The sequence below is a fragment of the Elaeis guineensis genome, chromosome 2, assembly GCF_000442705.2.
Source record: "Elaeis guineensis isolate ETL-2024a chromosome 2, EG11, whole genome shotgun sequence".
NCBI lineage: Eukaryota > Viridiplantae > Streptophyta > Magnoliopsida > Arecales > Arecaceae > Elaeis > Elaeis guineensis.
In genome coordinates, this window is record NC_025994.2 from 100,714,214 (window position 1) to 100,733,750 (window position 19,537).

Sequence of the window (19,537 nt, forward strand, 5' to 3'; positions counted from 1 at the left end):
AATAGTTAAAAGATATTATTTGGATTCCTTACTCATATATATATATATATGTGTGTGTGTGTGTGTGTGTGTATATATATATGTGTGTGTGTATATATATATATGTGTGTATATATATATATATCTGTGTGTATATATATATATGTATATATATATATATGTATATATATGTATATATATGTATATATATATATGTATATATATGTATATATATGTATATATATGTATATATGTATATATGTATATATATGTATATATATGTATATATATATATGTGTATATATGTATATATATATGTGTGTGTGTGTGTGTGTGTGTGTGTGTGTGTGTGTGTGTGTATGTATATATATATATATATATATATATATATATATATATATATATATATATATATATATATATATATATATATATATATATATATATATATATATATATATATATATATATATATATATATATATATGTATATATATGTATATATGTATATATGTATATATATGTATATATATATATATATATATATATGTATATATGTATATATATATATATGTATATATATGTATATATATGTATATATGTGTATATATGTATATATATGTATATATGTGTATATATGTATATGTATATGTATATCTATATATATATCTATATGTATATGTATATATATATATATATATATATATATATATATATATATATATATATATATATATATATATATATATATATATTCAAGATTTTTTAATAAATAATTGATGTAAGATTAAATATATATCTTAATTGATCCTCACAATTATTATTATTATTATTATTATTATTATTATTATTATTATTATTATTATTATTATTGTGGTTGTTGTTGTTTGTATTATTTTACAACCACCGTCATCACTATTGTCATCGTGGTTGAGATTAGGTTGTTCATTGGTTAGGGAAGCCCTGTGGTGGACTCAATGGGAATGGGATATGACATATAATTGTTAGCATGTTCATGCTTGAGGCTCACAACTTCAGAGTTGCAATTTTCAAAAGAAGAAAAATAAAAAAATTACAGCTTTTAAAATGATGAGTTTAATTTGTGATCCCTTGGACTGATTGGCTTTTTATGATATTGAATAACTGTAAAGTTGATTTTGGTTCCATAAAGAGGTAATTGATGATAATGTCAATATTTTTAAACTTTAATAAGGGTCTACAATATAGGCTTAATTTTGTAGAAACATTTATAGTGATATATGTGAAAAAAAGGAACTTCGCCACACACAGTGAGTAAATATAGAAAATTAGTTGCATGAATAATAAAAGAAAGATAATAAAAAAAAATTAGGGATTAAAATTCTAATAATGATTCAAAATCTGGACTTTCATACACTGGGCCATAAAATATAAACCAGCACAGGGTGTCTTTTGGTCTTCTTTCATAAAGACTCCCATTCTCATTTTATAAAGCATACACCAAAGTTGACTTAATAGCATTCCAGCATGTAATTCACTATTTTGATTTTTAATAGGAAGATTCTTTGTTTTATAATTTGCTATTTTAATTTTTATACAAAGTGTTATTCTTGTTACACATGAAGTCATCTTTACACACCCAACCACCCTCCCTAAAATTCTTCCACATGTATAGGCCCCACTTCCTAGATTAAAAAACTCCCTGCAGCCTGGAGACAAGGAGGATGGATCCCTATTCCCTAGTATTGCTTTCATTTACTTTTTTTTATTGTAGCGTGGAAACTCTCATTCTATCTTATTGTGCATCCTCTAATGCATTAGCTAATGTTGTGTCTCTTGCTAAGCACTGGGTCATTTTAAGCGGAGGAAAGGCATCAATAAGTTTTTGAAAGCCATTTTTGCTAAAAAAAAGAAATAACAAATATTGAAAAAGACAAAACATCCAGGCTAGCAATCCAACCACCAAGACTAGCTTTTCACGGACTAACATGCGCCGACTTCGTGGTTGCGCCTTAACATTTAAAAATCTAAAATAATCAATGGTTCCTTGTGGGAGACGCCTCAAAGGCTTTAGAGGGCCAACTTCCCAGATCAGGTCCTGCTAATTAGATGGTTGCCAAAAAACAATTCCTAGGCAACGATCCTGTGGTGCTGTGCGCTTAGCACCATAGGATATGGTATACTCATGAATGACACTTATTATAGGATAGACGGCCATGCATAAGTGTAGGTCATATGATGCACACCGCACATATTATGTGATGGCCGTCCATCTAATGGTGGACATCATCCACAGGTACGCTATACCTATGATGCCGCATGCACACCATAGGAGCTATTCTCTGTCTTAAATTATAAATGCACAATTTATAGCTGCATCAATTTTTTTTTTTCCAAGTAAGATGACCTAAAGTAAGACGACCTAATTACATCACCCTACAATAAATACAACCGCAGGCATCCATACAAAGAACGTCTTAAAGCTTAGGTGGGGCTAACTAGGCCATCTTAGGCCACAGAAGAAACCATCCAAGTTGTTGTCTTGTTCACCTCCTTGCAAATGTGATAGCGCCAAAGAAACTCAACGTAGCCATCATCCTTCTCACATATCCTCCAAAATAGAATGTGAGATATTGGAATCCATCCGAAGGTTGGACAACCAGCTTATGACCGTTCTTGCACCCGTCTCTCGACGGTCACTATACACATCAGACCTTCCGTCGGTTTCAAGGGTCCACACTATTAAGTAATGACAAAGATAATTATATATATATATATATATATATATATATATATATTATTAATTAGTGTTTTTATACCTACCCACCGCGGTGCACAATTTTCTGTCATTACGTGTCCTGCAGTTGGCCTGCACAGAAAATATCTTGCTTAAAGTATATGTGTGAGAACAGAGTGTATTAATTTTCATAATTAATAGCTTCACCTACTAAGACATCCTTTCTCGTAAATAGACGGAAGCATCTTTCAAATCATAAATATGGATCTACCATTATCATAACAGCTATGGGTTGTCACCACGGGAAAAGGTGGACGTTGAGCTTTGTCTGCACTCGTGGTGTATGCTTTAGCCAGAGCAAAGTCACGAGTTTGATTTTGATACAGGTGAACTTTTAGAATGGTACAAATTCTCGCCTCTTAGATGAGAGGGGAGGGTTCCATTCCGCATAACTTTATTCCCTCGTTCCTGTTAATTCTGCAACCAAGTGCACCAAGTGCCGAGTTTGGTTTGTCTAAGGACCTAGGCTTTGGCCTAGATAAGAAGAGGTGAATGTATAATTCTCTCGGGTGGAGATAAAATACTTCCCTATTTTTTTTTAAAAAAATGATATTCATCAAAAAAAACTTAACTAGAAGAAAAGATTTGGAGTTTTTCGATAAAATATATGAGTAGAAAATTTTATAAAGAATTTGAATGACTGAAAATGTCAGAATATTTGATGATCAAGATTTTTATAATAATTTTTAGAAAATATCATACCGCCGTAATTCTTCAGTTTGACCGAAAGGTTTACCAGATCACTGTGACGTGCGGCCGACGTCTCACCAAACGTGGCCTGGTAATGGTTGGTGTTGTCCGATCACAATCCAACGGTCCTCACTGGAAAAGCCGTCCGTACTCTGATGGTTGCCACGTCGCGATCACCATCAAATAAGAGAAAATTGTTGCCCGGACCAGGTAGACCAGTGCGAATCGCGGAGACGTGCACGGTGGAAAACGCGCAATCGGGAATTCGTGAAATAGAAGGGTTAGTGTAGCGTGTTATTCATCGTAGAATTTGAGTGATCTAACTGGACGTGGTCCAGGCAATAATTTCTCGTCAAACAATGGTCAGGACGATGGTGGGCAGCCCAATATGCTCGAGTTTCACGCCTCGTGGTCTATAAATGCGGCATTCAAGACGCGGCAACGCCACTACCTGCACCAGACACCAAACGACCCAGCCAAAAGGTTCACTGAAAGAACCAGGTGCTGCCGTTGCTCGTGGTCGTGGGTTTTATTTTGTGCTTTTTTTTTTTTTCCTCGTCTTTGGAGGAGATCTTTTATATTTCTTCGAAGATCTTTTAATATACGGTGAAGTGGCTTATGGTTGTCTTTGTCCGGCAACCATATCGTCAGACTTTTCGCTCATCCCCTACTTCTCATTTCGAAGAATATATTTCCTTCCCGAAGCTTTTACTTTTATTGGAGGATAAATTTACAAAAATATCCTTACAAGCAAGGGCTTGGGAAGGTATCGAGCTCTCTGGATGCTCTGGGCACCGTTTGCTCACGATCTCCTCTCTCACAAAAATAAAAATTTTGTAGTCTGTGAAAAATAAGTGGAAGCACTGTATTTTTATTTTTTTTGAGTCGCTAGTTCACTGTATCGGCTGTCCGTCGCTCCCTCAAGAGAGATCCCAAATCCTAGAGGAAGAAAGCTACTATCTTTCTTAGGAAAGCAAAAGAATTTCTCTTTTATAAATTAAATTTTAGCTTTAATAATTATCATGTTCTATCAAAGATTCAACCACAAAAATTAGACAAATTGAATATGAATTCTATATGATTGCTTACCATTGTCACATACACGTGTATGATTGAAGGAGAGATTTCAAGCATAAGTTTTCCAATGCACTATCATTCTTTGGTTAGCACACTATCTCCTCATTGACATTTACAGATTTGCATCTATTGTTTGGAGTTTTTGCATATCACAGAAGATCAATTATTTTCATTGACATGCTTGACGAGAAAAGTTCTATGTAAGAGAGGCTCTTGGAAACAAACTTGGCACCTAGCTCGGATCTTGTGTAAATTGTGAAAAGCTGTGGCAGCAATTGACTATTTGTTCTCTACTTATCAAATCTTCAAAACAATTTGGAAGCATCTTTGTTCTCAGCTCAATGATCTACGTCAGTGGCTAACATTTCATTATCTCAACGCTGATTGGATTGAACAGAATTTTTCTAAAAAGCCAGGGCATATCATTCTCATATTGTTGGTAAGTGTGGCATAGTTCTATTGGAAGGAATGCTAAACTATTCCTTAACAAACATAAATCCATTTCCTTAGTTACAACTGAAGCAATCCTATCTTTTCAAAAATGATTTGTGGATGAATTTAGTAAGGTCTAAAAAAAAATTAGAAGAAACCAATCCCGGCTTCAGTCACTGGACTCTGCATCCTGACATTAGATGATTCTTGAGCTTCTCTTGGAAAATGCTGTGAGATTTACTTAGATTCATTGCCTACACATTCACAACTCTCTGCAACTTCATCTCCTCGTAGTACTTTTGGTTTCTCCATCTGTTGATGTATCACATGCTGTTTCACTTGTTTTTTCTCGTTTTTTCAGAAAACTCTGTTGTCTAAACACGTTCTTTCTCAAGTAAACTTGGGTGGCTCTATTGATCCTCCGTTTACACTAAAAAAAAAAAGAAGAAGATACTTGTTGAGATTTTCTGATCAAACTTTCTTATTTCATACCTTTCATATTCCCCTCCAATACAACTATAATATTAAAAAAAGTAAAAAAATAAAATTAGTGGACTACGTCATATGTGGTAGTGCTCAAAATATTAGTACCATAATGAACACCTGAAGATTATAACAACAACTTGCATTTGCATTGACCATGATTGTAGGTGTTTAGCACATGATTTATTTCATTTCAAACAATGATAACACTTTAACTCAATAAAAATTATTTACATAACTTAATTGTCAAGTGGGTATTAAATAATTAAAATTTCATTTATGTATGTGCTGCATTTGATGATTCTCTACATTTAAATATTTACAATTTATGAAAATTTAGATGGATACCTGCAATAATTACTACCTTGGTGCATTCCATAAAGAACTTTCCTATACTAACTAAATGCAATGATTATTTACATGAATAGCTACAGCACTATAAATTTATTAATGCTCAATAATCACAAGCAAAATTTTTAAGAGTTTAGGTATATACTTCTAAGAGGCTTGCGTGCCTCTCAAGTTAACATGTAAAATATTTATGAATAGAATGTTAGGATGTATTTGCATGATGTTTGCATTGCTAAAACATCTCAAGAGGTCATTTTATTGTTGTTAACCATTAAATAGTCTTAATATTATCGGATTCAACATGATCCAGACCAAAAAAAACTTATAAATCTGATCTCACACATGGTAGATTTGAAATCATTAATTTAGCTCTCACTTCAATATACAATTGTTGGAATCCTTGAAAACCAACCCTCACGGAGTACAATGACACGCAGACACTAAGCTTGAAATTTTTCGCCAACTTATTTTGTGGATATGTTTTTGTAATTTATTTTTATTTGAGAAATAATTGACTCTGTATATTCCTCCGTCAGAAGGGAATCTATTGCACGCACCAGGTGCAAGTGAACCAGGGCAAATCGCGGAGCATATGCACGGTGGATAACGTGCAATTGGGAATTGGTGAAATGCAAGGCGGTACAATTGCACCTTGTGCATGCAATACGGAGGCCCGTCAGGGATAGTGTTCTCCTCCCGTGACTCCTGCAACTTTAATCAAGTGGGCATTCCAGTCAAAACACTTGAACCAAAAAAACAAAAAAGGGTTCATGTTTGGCAATATGGAACATTGGCACCACGACTCGGTCATATTCCAAAGAGTCAGAATCATCACCTAAATGCAAGCATTTGTCAAATTTAAGAAAAAAATAGTATCAGTTTCCAAAGGATTTACAGTTCCTCCTCCCCTATTTCCATGCCTATCTTCCATCCCATAGTGTTGCAGCCATGGCTCTTCCCAAAATCCCGTCTCCCTTTCCTCCCCGTTCCTTCTTTCCCCTCCTGTTCCTCCTCTTCTTAGCTCTCCAAACCCCTCACGCCTTCTCATCATCTGACACCATCTCTACCAACTCCTCCATCTCGGGAGACCAGCAGCTAACATCCAAAGGAGGCAACTTTGTTCTGGGCTTCTTCTCTCCACCGAATTCCACCAAATACTATATAGGCATCTGGTACAAAAAAGTCTCACAGAAAACCTCCGTCTGGGTAGCCAACAGAGAAATCCCTGTCTCAGACCACACCAAATCCGAGCTCAGACTCTCCAAAGATGGGAACTTGGTACTCCTCAACGAGTCCAAAGCCCAAATCTGGTCCACTAATGTCAATATCTCCACCAACTCCACTGTAGCGGTTCTCCAAGACGCTGGAAACCTTGTGCTGGCAGATGGCTCCAACTCCTCCAGGATCTTGTGGCAGAGCATCGACCACCCAACTGATACGTGGCTCCCCGGAGGCAAGCTCGGCCTGAACAAGGTGACCAAACAGAACCAGCGCCTTATCTCCTGGAAGAGCTTGGCTGACCCAGCTCCTGGGATCTTCTCCCTTGAGCTCGACCCCAATGGAAGCAGCCAGTACTTCATTCAATGGAATAAGTCTGTCACGTACTGGTCTAGTGGGACTTGGAATGGACAAATCTTTAGTGATGTGCCGGAGATGACGGCGAATTACATCTACGACTTCACTTACGTTAACACTACCAACGAGAGCTACTTCACTTATTCTGTAAAAACTGACTCGATCATCTCGAGGTTTATTATGTACACCTCAGGGCAGATCGAGCAGTTGACGTGGGTGGATGAATCCCAGGAATGGATACTGTTCTGGTCCCAGCCGAGAGCGCAGTGCGAAGTGTATTCTCTCTGCGGGCCTTTCGGGAGCTGCAGCGAGAGCAGTCTGACATTCTGCAAATGCGTCAAGGGTTTTGTGCCGCGGAACCAGACCGAATGGGACTTGCAGGATCGAACGGGGGGTTGCGTGAGGAATACTCCATTGCAGTGCAGCAGCAACAGCTCGGCGAATGTCGAGAAAGATAAGTTTTATCAGATGGATGGTATGAAATTGCCACAGAATCCTCAGAATCAGCCAGATGTTGCAAGTGCTGAAGATTGTGCATCAACCTGTTTGAACAATTGTTCTTGTACTGCTTACTCATTTAGTGGTGGATGTTCCGTGTGGTACGGGGATTTGATCAATCTACAGGAGCAATACAATGGATCGGATGCAGGAACCCTTTACCTTCGGCTGGCTGCTTCGGAGCTTCCGGACTCCACGAGCAAGAAGGGAACGGTCGCCGGGGCCGTCGCCGGTGCGGTTGCGGGCTTGTTTGTTTGCGTGGTTCTCGTATGGGCGGTGATCTGGAGGCGCCGGAAGAGGCGGATGATTCATGCAGCGAAAGCAGTGGGGAGAACTCTGGTGCCATTCAGATACAGCGACCTGCAGCATTTCACCAAGAACTTCTCGGAGAAATTGGGAGGAGGAGGTTTCGGCTCGGTGTTCCAGGGGTTCTTGCCGGATTCGACCGCCATAGCTGTAAAAAGGCTTGAAGGCCTTCGCCTGCACGGAGAAAAGCAGTTCCGAGCTGAGGTGAGCACGATTGGAACGGTGCAGCATGTCAACCTGGTTCGACTTCTTGGGTTTTGCTCCGAAGGCGCCAGAAGGTTGCTGGTCTATGAGTTCATGCCCAAGGGTTCTCTGGATACTCAGCTGTTCCAGAACAATTCCATGGTCTTGGACTGGAACACAAGGTACCAAATTGCTCTTGGAATTGCCAGAGGATTGGCTTATCTCCACGAGAAGTGCAGGGACTGCATTATACACTGTGATATAAAGCCAGAGAACATATTACTGGATACGTCCTTTGTTCCAAAAGTGGCAGACTTCGGTCTGGCAAAGCTTGTAGGCCGGGACTTCAGCCGAGTACTGACTACGATGAGAGGAACAAGAGGCTATCTTGCACCTGAATGGATAACTGGTGTAGCCATCACCGCCAAAGCTGATGTCTACAGCTACGGGATGATGCTTTTCGAAATTATATCTGGCAGGAGAAACTCAGAGCAGACAGAGGAAGGGAAACCTACATTTTTTCCTACATTAGCTGCGAACAGACTCGCGCAAGGGGATGTCCAAAGCTTGGTGGATCATAGGCTGGGCGATGATGTGAATATTGAAGAGCTCGAAAGAGCTTGTAAAATTGCTTATTGGTGCATTCAGGATGATGAAAGTGCCAGGCCAACGATGGGACAGGTTGTTCAAATTTTAGAGGGCTTTCTGGAAATTAACATGCCTCCTATTCCAAGATCACTTCAAATTCTTGTGGAAAGCTCGGAGAACATAAATTTCTTCTCAGACTTGTCATCGAATCAGAGTTCCCAGGCACGGAGTACCACTTCTACCGGCTCTCAAGTTAAAAGCACAGCATCCAGGAGTTCTAATGTATGATGCCCAAGACCTTTCAAGCGTCCGCATAACATTTGAATGAGTCCGCCTTGTATTTTTGCAGTATTATTGCAAAGTAGTAGCTTCATGCCAAGTCCATGATCATGTGTTGAATGCTTTTAGCGTAGGCAATTACTATACTAATAATGGTCAAGGTGTCAGGCACTCAGATGTGGAGTTCCACACCCTTCATGTCCTCATGTAATTGAGTGAAGAATAACTTAAATCCTCGTATTTTCTAGGTAATGTAAGTGAGAATGTTGCTCAATATGTTCTCCGGTTTTGATTGCTGTAGGCAGTCCTATTTGGCATTAGCCTTAGCTGATTTATGGAAGGTGGAATTTGCATGATGGCATGCGCAAACTCTTTTGAGAAATCCGTTCAGTACTTTTATGCATTTTCTCTTACATTTCATTCATTGAATGGTCACTCAGCATCATTTCCTTGTTCTTTGCAAATTTACAAAAGAATGCTACTGAATGTAGTAGAATGCATGGATAATTGCCCTCAGGAACCCTGCTATGTTTGCTTGGCTGGATTGCTATCAGTGAATTTGGACTTTCTATGCTCGTATGAAATACATTCAGAGATTTGTTGAAACTTTCTGCTCCCAGAATCATAATAATCAAACCTGCCCTCAGCAGTTCTACTAATGCTACGTTTCCATCCAACGCTATTGGAACAAGAGAAAATAAGGGAATCATCTGGGCCTTTTGAAGAGAGCGCAACAGGATAATTTTTTAAAATAGACCCCCTATGCGGACCGTTGTTCTTAGGGATGCTCTCTCCATGACCTCTTATTGGAATGTTCTATCCACCTCCAAAAACAGATAAGCGTTTCTGAATCATACTGCTGCCCTCCAACCCTTGATGTACCATCTTCTGTTTGTTAGGTTATTGTTGCTCCGAATGACCCTTAATACCTGTTTTCTTATCAAAAAAAAAAAAAAACTTAATTCTTGTTTCTCCAGCAACTTTTGTTTCTTCTTTGGTGGTTGTAAATCTTTCTTCATTTACTTAATGAAGTAAAAGAAAAGGTGAAGGATAAGATGAAGCAGTTGACATGGGTGGAAGAATCCCAGACATGGGTACTGTTCTGGTCCCGGAGGGGAGTGCAATGCCACAGTGTATGCTCTCCTTGGGTCGTTCGGCAGCTGCGACGAGATCATCTTGCCATTTTGCAACTGCATGAAAGAATTCAGAATCAGAGTAACTTGGGTATGGAGGATCAAATAAGTGGGTGTGCAAGGAATATGCCATTTCAGTGCAGCAGCAATAGCTTTGCCAATGCCGAGAAAGACGAGTTCCAGGGGAAGTTGATAGCTGGTCCCTTCATATGCTGGACTCTGATTTTCAATCTCTTTGGGCCTGGCCCTTAACATCCAGTCCAAGATTCAGTCCTCTCCACCTGGTTTTCAAGAAGGCAACGGCGATGGGTTCCCAAACTCAACCTCTCTACCTGGTCTTCTTCTCATTCCTAGTGAGCAGTCAAAATTTAGATAATGAAACTGTGATCCATTGTGAATTAGCTTATTTGAAAATATAACAACTTAAGACTTCATCCAAAAAGACTAGCTAAAGAATATTACTTGGAAATTTTTATCTTGTATAAGTATCCAAAATCTATCCTACTACAATAGTGCATAACTAATGTGGGAGTAAACATACATTTACATGGATTCTCATATATTCCCCTTGTTTAAGCTCTTCTCGATGAAAAGAGAGATATCTACTTCTCTTGAGCTCAAAATTAATAATGAATCATCTAAATTAAAGAGAGACCCATTACTCATGATCTGCATGACTAAAAACACTTAGAAATGACATGTTTTGGTACTTTGTACCTTTTTTTATATAAATACTTTGTACTGTATTTAGTGGGTGCAAAAATGAATGATTAAAATGATGTAAGATCATATTTTGCCATATTTTAAGAATCATAATCTATGGATTTTCAATCTATACATGCTCTAATTGTGCAGATCATGACAAATAGGATGGATTTCTGATGCTAATGGTTTATCATGTATTTTAATATATTAGGACAATGGAAATCATCCAGTTTTATGTTCATATTGATGCATGGATTAGAGATCACTAAAATATGTAATATTTAGTTTCTTCATATTTTTTATCACATAAATCATAATCAATGGTATGGAATGTCGATTTAAATGTTTCATTATTGACTCCAAACTGCAAAAATAGACATGTTTCTATTTTAAAAGGAGCATGGTCCGTTTTTATATAGATGGAAAGGAAGCATTGGAACTATTACCTAGTTTTTCTCTTTCTTTTTTTCCACTTATAGTTGTTAAACTTGATATATTAGTATCAACCTATTTGCTAATAGAATAAATTAAGCTTTTTTTGAGTAAACTAACTATTCAAACTCTTGAAGTCAAATATATCATCAATATTCTAATAAAAAAGTACTTCATCACATGGTATATGCTACAACTAAGATATTTTGCATGATTACAAATTACTTCAATTGTGAATCATTTTCTATCTCCAATCTCTAATTATTTATATCTCTCAAAATCTAATCAAAATTGATTCTCTTCTTGCACACCAATTGAATTACTAGCATACAAAGAAAGCTTAAAAATTTATTTTATTGCTCTTGCCTACATTGCATAGTTTTTCTAATGCCTTGGTAGAGAGTAGCATCTTGTATGCTTTTGTCTACACTGCATGGTTTCGCTGGGAAGGTAAGAATGCTAGAGTTCGTCAGTAGATCTTTATTTCGCCTCTGGAGTTGGTTGGAGGGGTTTTTGACCTGCTCTTTGATCTTGCTTTCGATAAATCTTAGGTTGGTCTTTATACATACTCAAGGTCCAGGGGTATTTCTTTATTGTTTACTCATACTTCTTTATTTATGTGCTAGATAACTTCTATCCTTGGTGTATTAAAAATCTAATTTGATTCTTCTGTTTGTGGGGACCAAGCTACTCCTGGATATGTCATTAGAAATGAAAATGGACACTTGCTTTTGGCTGAGGGTAGGGCTTGTTCCTTCATGTATTGTGTGCCCTATGTTGAACTAGGGTTGTGTACAGTTCAGTTTGGACTGATTTGAAATAAATCTTCAAACCAAATTGACTTGAATCGGTTTCGTAAAGTCGAAACTGAAACTAAACCAACCATATGCAAAAACTAGTTCAATGTGATCTAAAAAAAATCGATTTGGCTTGATTCGATTTATCGAGTTATTAGAGCTGGGCTAAAGGTCTATCAACAAATAATCAGTAAATGCGCTTCTAGTAGGTTGTAGTGTATTTTTTTTGTTTGCAATTTGTAAGGATAAAAATAGACTTTCAATAAGTTGCTAAGATGTATAAGCTTCAACGGGATTAGCATATATTGGTTTGGTAGGTGCAAATATGTAACTTGTAGGGTTCAAGAAGATGGAGAGATTGAACTATTCTGGACCCATTGATCTAATCTGCAGGGAAATTCTAGATGAACTATGGTGAAAGTATGGGACATTTTTGGTTTTAGATCTCGATAAGTCTTATCTAGACCAAGGTCATAGAGATCCAAACGAAGATCTAAATACTCTTATGGATTAAATTTCCATCTATGGTGGTGGGAGGGTTTGTCCAAGTGATGAACTACTTTTATATATACTTTTATATATATGGTGGTGGGAGGGCCTGCCCAAACCGATTTTTTTCAATTTCAAATTTTTTTAATCTGAAATCGAATTGAATATAAAAAAATCCGGTCCAAATCGAACCAAAATAACTGGTCTGGATTGATTTTATGGTTTGGCCTGTTTTCCTGCACATTCCCACGCTGAACTTTTTGTAGTTTGGTCTACTATTTCTTTAGCCCTTATTCACTTTGATGCACGACAGTTTCAACTCGATGGAGATTCTCTTTGCTGACTTAAGTTTTATTCAAATGCTTGTCATCCCACTAATCCTTTTATATCAAATCTTCTTCGTTTGGGAAAGGAGTCTATCACATTTTCAGGTGCTATATGTGCTTTGGTAAGACAATCAGACCGCAAATTGGATTGCTAACCAACCTCTTTTAATCTGTTCTTCAGAGCCCATTCTGCAAGATTTAGGCTTAATTTTATTATCCGATATATCGGACGTACAGTATATACGATATTAATAGTTTTGGAAAGAAAAATAAAACAAAGAAGAGGAAAAAAGCGGAATAGTAGTAACCATAAAAAAAAGTTTAAAAAATTCTTCTCAAAACTTTTATGAATTTTTTTTTTCAAAAAAGAAAAAATAATTTATTAAGCAAGCATTTTAGACATGCATAGGTGTGCAACGTCCACCGTTCGATTATCGACGCGGGAGAAACAGACGGCGTCTGTCATCCGCTGGCATACCAACTTCTGGAGATAGCGCCCTCCTTCTTGTCGCCTCTCTGGCGGCAAAAGTGCGATCTTTCTGGGCTTTCTTCTCTCTCCTTCGAGCCAGGGTTAGGGTTTGTTTTCTTGATCTCTCTTCTTGGAGGTGTGATCGGCGCGGAAGGGTGAGGGGATGAGAGGATGCCGCAGCGGCACTCGAAGAACAACGACGACCTTGCGTTCTTCACATACGACGAGAAGCGGAAGCGCGGGTATGGGACGCAACGAGAGCACCTTGGGAAGGACTCGATCAAGCCCTTCGACGCCTGCTGCCTCTGCCTCATGCCCTTTATCGACCCTCTCTTCGGTCATAAGGGCCACGTCTTCTGCAAGGAATGCATCCGAGAGTTCCTTCTCGCCCAGAAGAAGGACATCAAGAGGTGCCTTAACTCTCCCTTGTCTTCTTCTCTCTGATTCTTGGTTTTCTGGTCCTGATTGCTGTTTTTTTAAATCCTCTTTCGTCGATCTGTTTTACCCTTTTCATCTAATTCGAGATTCTAGGATCAAGATTCAATCTTTTGAAAGTTTTGATGTAGGGTTGCGGTGGGTCTTATTGATAAGTGAATTTGATCTGCATCCCATTAGGTAATTTGTGATTGCACCAATAAAAAAAAGGTGGTTTGGGAAAATTAGAACGGATTAGTTTGATTGTTTGGATTGATTATTTTGAATTTGATCATGTGACGATGTTGTATATATTGCTTCGCAGTTTGGAATTTTGGAAAGTCTCTGGTGTACTTTCCATCTTTGTCTTGTGTTATGTTTTGAGGTGGATTAGTTTGATTGATGGGTGGGTTTGATCTCATTTTTTGTAGTATTTTACAGCTGTCTGCGTTTTATAAGAATTATTGTCAACGAGGATTCAAATAGCTAGAGAAATTCTTTATACACTGCCCACGGTGTAGAAAATCTGATGTCGAGCGCACCGCGTCGTCCTATTCGACTATGGTCAACGCCTTCCAACATACATTTAATGTCTCTAATTTTACTTTTTCGTTTGAAATTTTGGATGATGAAAATATCTCTTTTCTTTCAAAAAAATTATGATATCCTTTATTGATATTATAGCATCTTGCGTTGAAATTATGGCTTTCTATATGGAATGTTATAATCAGATTTTTACACCACGGGCGGTGTACAAAGAATTTTGCCATATAGCGGAGGCCAAGTAATTCGGAAAAGGCTTGATTGCAATATATGTGAAGTTAGTCTCAATTCAAAAATTTGGGAATGGTTTTGGGTGTGAAAATCCATATCTGGTGAGATGGTTTTAGCATAAAAATACTGGAAATATAAAATAACAGGGCTTATAAATGCGATAGTTGTGTGTTTGCTAAATTGGGTATGATAACATATTCCGTGTCTGGGCAGATAAGCTCACTTCTAATTGTTATTCTTATTTGGACATGCTTTCCATTATTATAAAAGTTCTGACTAGTTTGTTCCAAGAATTGTCTTTTATTATTTTTACCTTATAAGTAAACGAATACTTGTGACCAATAGAAAATAAAAAATAAAAAGCATCATGAATAGAGCAAACTCTGTTTGTGATCTAAAAAAAAAAAAAAGAGAGAAGAAAATTGCCTGCAAAATGAAATGTATTGTGAGAATAAAATATAAGCAATTACCATTTCTGCTCTCTATGATTCTTGTGTGCAAACCAAACACATGATTGCTTCGTTCTATGCTGATAGATCATCTAGACCTGCCATTGTGGTTTAAAACCTTTGTTAGATCTTTTTGGAGTTTTTTATGGGATAATTTGACTGTTTCAACTCTTTCATCTGAACACATTGGTCATCACCTAAAGTAAAATGTTTTTTGTTTGAACCCAAAAATTACTGCCTAGTATCAGATTGATTTCAAACCAGTATTGATTTGAAATGTTTTTGATACCAAGCTAGCTGAAATAGGCAGTGTCTTCCCATCACTTTTGGCCTTTAAGATATTTATTTTCTGTTTTCACATAAGAAAAGTTTTAGTTTTTCTGGTAAAACAAAAGTTTTTAGTTTATATAAGTTAATTTTAAGTTTGTCGGAAACCTAGAATATACTTTTCAGTTGGGTCGGCGAGCACATATGTTCTTCTTAGCCGAGGCTCACTGGTTGGTTGTGTCGATTGTGCCCCTACCTCGGACTACGAGGAGGTGATTATTGGGTCATCGGTCTATCTTGATCTTGGCGCGGGGCTTCTAGGCCAGTTTGAGCTGCAGCAGCTTATTGCATTGCTTGTACCGTAGTGGTCAAGGCCTGCACCTACTAGACGAGAGTTTTGAACTGATTGTTGAATATCGTTGGTGCTGGTTGAAGTAGTGGTGTCGGGACCAGTTCAGGCACAACAGCTTTCTGTTGGACATCATTAGGTCGGTGCCATTGGAATGGTGGGAGGCATTTGAAGCTCTTCTTCGTGGCCTTATAGCGAAGTGCTATCTCTCAAAACGGGCTTTGAGCAGTGATTAGGTGCCCTTTTTCTAGTGCCAGTTTATTGCCGCCGAATCCCAAGTTGATGAAGTCAAACTTGATCTTCCTAAAAGGAGGTGAAGTGGACTTCTTAGGTGGAGATGAGGTGGAAGGGTCCTCAGCTGGGGACGGAGTGCTGAAGAAAATTTCTCTCGGGTGCTGGAGTTGGATCTACAAAAAGTTTCTAATCAGAAGGTTTTCTATGGGTATTCTCTGACGCTCAAGTTAACTCAAATTTGGAGAACAGAGAGAGTACTGGAGCACCTTTAGGCCTTTCAAGAACTTACTTGGGATCCTCTTCCCCTTATTTATAAAGGGTGAGTAAGAGTCATATATGCTAAGGACTAAGACTTGTGTTCATTGGGGATGTTAGCCATTCCCAGAAAGTGTGTGCGGATCGTGCTAGCGGGGATCATGCTTCCATGTTTGTGATGCGAAGCCGGTTAATGGTTGCTGTTCTGGGATATGATCGAATCCTAACGATTAGAACTTCCTTATTTGGCCTTTTTGTGGCTGCGAGAATGATTATTCACCTAAAATGGCCAACTTGCTGAATTAGGATGACCTGCTGAACTAAGGCCATGTTCCTTGAGTTCCGCCAGATCAGCTGTATCCAACCCTTGCTCACGTTGGTTATATCCGGTTGACCGAGACCGAGGTAGATGTCCACAACAAGTTTGAGAAATGCATTCTTCTTCTTCTTCTTCTTTTGAGTTGCTAGTTCGCTACGTCTATTGGTTGGTATCCTTCAGTCCCTAGAGAGATCACTGGTTTCATTCTAGAGCAAGATAGCTAGGATCTTTCTTAAGAGAGAAAAAGAAATTCTCATTCTATAAATTAAATTTTGGTTTTAATACTTGGCATGTTCCAAAAAATATTCAATTATAAAATGCAGATAGACTACATAAGTATTCTATATGATTGCATATCATTGTCATAGACACATGGATGATTGAAGGAGAGGGGTTAGTGCACTATCTACCCATGCATACTTTTTGACATTCTTTAATTGGGCTTCCTTATCTTGTACTTTTCATATTCCTCTCCAATACTATTAGAATATAAAAATTTAGGTAAAAAATAAAATTGGTGCACCACATCATATGTGGTAGCACTAGAAATGTTATTGCAATGGATGCCTAGAAGATTATGAGATCTACTTGATTTGCATTGACTGCGATTGTATATATCTAGAGCATGATTTATTTCTTTTCAAACAATGATAAAGCTTTAGTCCAATGAAAATGGTTTATGCAACTTAATTGTCAAGTGAGTACTAAATAATTAGAAATTTTATTTACATAGATACTCCAACTAATGATTTTCTAGGTTCAAACATTCACAAATAAAGAACATTGTTACCGTAACTAAATATTGTGTTTATTTATATGAATAACTAATAACACTATAATGTTAATGATGCTCAATAAGCACAAGCAAAATTATTAGTATGTTAGGTATTTACTTCTGAAGAGAATGCCTCTTAAGTTAATTCATGAAATACCTATAAATAGAAAGAACTGATTCGTAACAGATTATTTGACTTGTTAGGACATACTTGCATGATGTTTGCATTTCCAACATATCTCAAGGGTGTCCTTTTTTTCCTGTCAACCGTTAGGCAATAAATTTCGCTCATAATCTTACCGTGTTAACATTACTGCATTCAACAGGATCCAGATCAAAAGAGCTTCTAATTCTGATATCGTAGATAATGGATTTAAAATCATTAATTTAGATTCTGCTTCAATACAGAATTGTTGAAGTACTCAAAAACCAACCCTCACCGAGGCATCTTCCGTTACACTATAAATTAAGCTTGAGAGCATATCAGTGGAGGTTTTTAATGGACAAAGTTGAGAAGAAATTTGCGGGCTGGAAGAAAGGAATCCTCTCGAGAGCCGGTTGCTTAGTGTTGGTAAATTCCGTCATTCAGGTGCTGCGAATTTATTAGATGTCTTGTTACAGTTGCCTGAGACTATCATGAAAAAGATTAGACTTTTTCTGCCGAGCTTTTCTTTGGAACAGCAATGGTAGCAAAGGTAGTGTTCAAAATTTAGTCAATTGGTCCTGTATATGTCGGTCAAAAGTGTTTGGAGGTCTGGGACTCATTAATCTATCCTTGTTCAACAAAGTTCTACTATTAAAATGGTGCTTCCAATTCTTCAATTATGATGATCGGCCTTGGCGCTCTCTAATTCTGAATATATACTACACCAAGATGACTTCAGCAGATCCTGCATCCACTCTAATCAAGAAAGCTTCATTCTTCTGGAAAGGTGTAAGTAAATTCTTTAATTTGTTTCAATTTCTATCTGTTCCTCAGGTTCAAGACGGTGGCATGACTTTCTTTTGGCACGATGCTTGGGCTTCAAATGTTGCTCTTGCAAAGCAGCTACCCAATCTGTATATATTCAGTTACAAAACGATGGGATCGATTGCGAAGCATCTGGGCTCTGATCAGTGGGAGCATCAATTCAGACGTCCACTTAGTTACAGAGCTGCTAACAAACTCTCTGTGCTAAGACACTTCATTGATAACCTGAACATACAATCCGGGTAAGACCACAGGAATCGGAAATGGCACCCTTCTCAGAACTATACTGCCAAACGGGGTTGCTACTTCTTCATCAATAGAGGAATAATATCTTTCTTCAGCAAAATCATATGGAAATGTCCGATTCCGGAGAAAGTGAAGATCCTCAACTGGCTATGTTATCACAAAGAAGTGCTCACAGCTGATACTCTTGCGAAAAAAGACGTACAAGGTCCCGGTCAACACCCTTTGTGCTCGACACAAGCGGAAAGCATTGATCACTTAATGTTTGGTTGTTTTTTTTAAAAAAAAAATCTGGTTTGCATTTCTCTTGGGGTTGATCGATCAAACTCTCCCCTCAAGTCTCTATAATATTTGGTAGGTTTGGAGGAATAGTTTGAGGAATCGTCATATGATCTCGACGGTCGATTCCCTAATTGCTGTGGGTTGCTGGTGCATTTGAAAAGAGAGAAATAGATGTATTTTCTAATTTGTAGCTCACGCTGATGTGATTGTGTTCAGGATGACTGTCTCTCATTTCATCAAGTGGATGATGAATTTGTCCCACCGCCTTATTTTCATGCTCGCAAGAGACTTTCGTTGCAAATTACACAATGCTGATTATTGAGGAACTTCAGCACGTTAAGGAAGCAACAGGCCTACCGATAGTCCTCCTTCAAGGAAGTGGTTGGTGGGGTTCGATGCTCAGAACACCTACTGGCCTTTTTCTTTGGAGCAAATGGAGCAAGGGTGTATTCGCTGTTGAGGCTTGATCTTGCCTATAAGTGGGAGAATTTACAGCTTTTCCGCTTAACGACCGGGCCGTTAGAGAAGACAATTCCTATTTCAAACGTCTCGGCAAGTTCCTGAAGTATCTCTAGGTCCGAGGATGACAGTTTTCTTTCAGACACTGTCAATTCTGCGTTTCGTGGTTTTATTTTGGC

The 19,537-nt window shown here is 37.8% G+C and overlaps 2 protein-coding genes across 4 annotated transcripts; both read left to right on the top strand.

Annotated features, from left to right (window-relative positions):
• The first annotated feature begins 6,624 nt into the window (after positions 1-6,624).
• On the top strand, positions 6,625-9,491 carry LOC105049707 (G-type lectin S-receptor-like serine/threonine-protein kinase At2g19130). The gene has a single exon (XM_010929447.4). It carries the CDS (start codon positions 6,737-6,739, stop codon positions 9,224-9,226), a length of 2,490 nt encoding a protein of 829 aa, XP_010927749.1. The 5' UTR covers positions 6,625-6,736; the 3' UTR covers positions 9,227-9,491.
• A 4,087-nt stretch (positions 9,492-13,578) lies between these two features.
• Positions 13,579-19,130, top strand: LOC109504761 (E3 ubiquitin-protein ligase CSU1). Of its 3 annotated transcripts, XM_073252378.1 has the most exons (3): positions 13,584-13,978; positions 17,813-17,975; positions 18,384-19,130. In XM_073252378.1, exons 1-3 carry the CDS (start codon positions 13,740-13,742, stop codon positions 18,618-18,620), a joined length of 639 nt encoding a protein of 212 aa, XP_073108479.1. In that variant the 5' UTR covers positions 13,584-13,739; the 3' UTR covers positions 18,621-19,130. The 3 variants fall into 3 exon arrangements, with proteins under 3 accessions (XP_019707299.1, XP_073108479.1, XP_019707302.1); XM_019851740.3 differs by lacking the exon at positions 18,384-19,130 and having other exon boundaries at positions 13,579-13,978; positions 17,731-17,928; XM_019851743.3 differs by lacking the exon at positions 17,813-17,975 and having other exon boundaries at positions 13,591-13,978; positions 18,384-18,611.
• The last annotated feature ends 407 nt before the right edge of the window (positions 19,131-19,537 follow it).

Excerpts from the sequence above, each read along its gene's own strand:
- LOC109504761 (XM_073252378.1), top strand. The coding sequence starts at position 13,740 with ATGCCGCAGCGGCACTCGAAGAACAACGACGACCTTGCGTTCTTCACA. Across the intron at positions 13,979-17,812 it reads CAGAAGAAGGACATCAAGAG|AATTGTTGAAGTACTCAAAA; the intron begins GTGCCTTAACTC and ends GCTTCAATACAG. Across the intron at positions 17,976-18,383 it reads GAGCCGGTTGCTTAGTGTTG|GTTCAAGACGGTGGCATGAC; the intron begins GTAAATTCCGTC and ends TCTGTTCCTCAG.
- LOC105049707 (XM_010929447.4), top strand. The coding sequence starts at position 6,737 with ATGGCTCTTCCCAAAATCCCGTCTCCCTTTCCTCCCCGTTCCTTCTTT.